This window comes from Octopus bimaculoides, unplaced genomic scaffold (genome assembly GCF_001194135.2).
Source record: "Octopus bimaculoides isolate UCB-OBI-ISO-001 unplaced genomic scaffold, ASM119413v2 Scaffold_11897, whole genome shotgun sequence".
Taxonomy (NCBI): Eukaryota; Metazoa; Mollusca; class Cephalopoda; order Octopoda; family Octopodidae; genus Octopus; species Octopus bimaculoides.
Window position 1 is genome coordinate 43,828 of NW_026370174.1, and position 2,861 is coordinate 46,688.

General features: G+C 37.3%; 1 protein-coding gene across 1 annotated transcript in view; it reads left to right on the forward strand.

Moving 5' to 3' along the window:
• Nucleotides 1–631, forward strand: part of LOC106868279 (uncharacterized) — an 8,448-nt gene extending 7,817 nt beyond the window's left edge. The window contains exon 9 of the mRNA XM_014913468.2: nt 304–631. Within this exon, the coding sequence (XP_014768954.1) occupies nt 304–527 (224 nt within the window). The 3' untranslated portion in view covers nt 528–631. The remainder of the gene's footprint in view (nt 1–303) is intronic.
• Nucleotides 632–2,861: the final 2,230 nt, after the last annotated feature.

Below are 2,861 nucleotides of genomic sequence, written 5' to 3' on the forward strand. Positions count from 1 at the left end.
ACCCCAGTATGCAACTGGTACTTAATTTATTGACTCTGAAAGGATGAAAGGCAAAGTCAAGCTCGGTGGAATTTGAACTCACAAAGTAAAGACATGAAATACCGCTAAGCATTTCACCAGGCGTGCTAACGAGGCATGCTAACGAGGAGGAAGATGATAATGATGAGTGTGCGATTTTTAAAATGTTTTCACCCCATCACCACCACTACAACCACCACCATAGCCACCACCACCACCACCACCACAACCTCCGCCACCACAACCACTACCATCACTTACTATACCTTTTAAATGTTATTGCAGAGATGAAACAAGTCCAGCTGCCTCCAATTCTTCCATCACCGCTGTTTGTGGAAGCCCCGCAGGGCTGTGGGCAGCCCCAGGACAGCAACCACCAAAGCCACCACCACCACCGCCGCCACCACCATCACCGTCACCATTACCATGGCAACAACCAGAAGCAGGTCCATGAAGTGGAGAAGAGTGCTGGATGGGGGTGTGGCCGTAGACGGAACATGCAAAAATAATCTCATTCTATGTATATACAAATATAAATAAATATGTGTGTATGTATATATAAATAAATATATATGTGTATATATATATATATATATATCAATTTTTAAAGTTACCTCTACCGATTTTTCTATAGAATTTCCACCCAGCACTGAATCAATATGATCAAAGATAGAAACATAAGTAATAAGTGTATATGCACATTTCAGGAATTTTTTCACTTTCATCAGTACTACATCCAACCAGTTAACCATTCATGAACCCGTTGCTTAAATAGCCACTAAATTTAGTGGTATAGCACTATTGGATAGACCAATTTTTACATACTAAACATATTCCTAGCAAATAGAATATGTTTAGCAACTGGAATATGTTTAGTAAATATTAATCAACCATATTTCGTTTTGCAACTTTTTGCTGGCATGGCTGTGATATGAAAAGTGTCACTGAAAAGGTCACAGATGTGTGACGAAAGATTTCCAGAAAATGGACATGGGTTAAAATAATTAAATAAGAGCAGTAATAAACGAATGAAGAAAAAAAAATATATATATAGTGCGTGTGTTTATTTGGCTAAAAAAAAATGACCGTCCCAAAATACAACAATATCTGTTTCAGCACAGCTCTTCACATCAGGAATCTTGCAAAACGAAGAATGCATGTGTGTGTATGTGTGTGTGTGTGCGTATAAATATGAACGTACACATATATCTATTTGTAAATATATGATGAAGATGTGTCATATGTACATATGTATGTATATCAATATATATATGTGTGTGTGTATGAAAGTATGTGTATGATATATGTGCGTATGTATATATATATATATATGCAAACACACAGGTATGAACACACATACACAGAGGCATATGCATTCATGTACTTGTTTATATATGTATATATATATATATAGATGCACGCACCTGCCACTAGAAATACAAACAAACACACACACACACACACATATATAAGCACGTATATTTTATATACAATTTGTGTGTTTGCATTCTATTATAATTATCATTATTCTTGTCGTTCTTGTTGCTATTATTATTATTATTATTATTATTATTATTGTTGTTGTTGTTGTTGTTGCTGATAAACAATTTCCCTCCGAAATAAATTATTATTTTTTTTTTATTTTTCCTTCCCTGATCTTAATTCGTTGTGGCTCCTAATTTAAATTTTGTAATTGCGAAAAAAATCAACAGGGAGCGCAAACAACAACAACAACAACAACAACAACAACAACAACAGCAGCAGCAACCACAGTAACGAATATTGCTACTACCACCATCACTACTACCGTTACTACTATAACTACCACTACTGCTAGTAATATTACATTTACTACTACTACTACCATCACCATTTCATATTTTAGCACAAATCCTTTGGTGGTGGGGGTATGTCGATTACATCGCCCCCCACCCCGCAGTACTCAACCGGTACTTTATTTTATCGTTTCCCAAGAGGATGAAAAGCAAAATTGCCCTCAGCGGAATTTGAACTCAGAACATAAAGACGGACAGGGCTTTATAATAAAATCAAAACTGCTGACAAATGGTACAAGCACCACCCTGGGGCTTGTAACCGAGGGAGAAAATTGCTACGATTCCTTGGGACTTCGTTTTTCACTGCAATCGGCTGTCAGAGGGTAAGGGTGAATTTGAAACCGGTATCTCCAAAAAACGGTCAGACACGTGAACGTGCTTTACTGGCTTACGCTCTTGGTGTAAAGCAATCGGTTGTTGCCGACAATGAAATGGGTACCCATGATTATTGCAAAGTTCGTTTTGAGGAAATTGCTGAAGGAAGTATCCAGCTACATCAAAAAGACTGGACGGATCATCAACGCTAATAAACCAGACATTGTTATGAAAGACCAAAACGATAAAGCGTGTTTATTATTGAATGACATGAGAGTATCCTGTGACCATGATATCTCGGCAAAAGAATTTGATAAGCTCGGAAAATATAAAGATTTGCTAATCGAAATCGAAAAAAAATGTGGCAAAAATAGGCGCAGGTGTGGCTGTGTGGTTCGATTCACAACCTCACGCTCTCTTGGAAATTATATATATGTATCTATCTATCTATCTATCTATCTATCTATCTATCTATCTATCTATCTATCTATCTATATATATATATATATGTGGAAAAAAGTCAAGGTAGAAAATGGTAAAATACTTTTATAAAAAACATCACCACCACCACCAACACCACCACAACCATCGCCACCACCACCATTACCACCACCGCCACCACCACCATCACTGCCACCTCAACGACCACTATCAACAGTAACACCACCACCACCACCACCACCACCACTAGCA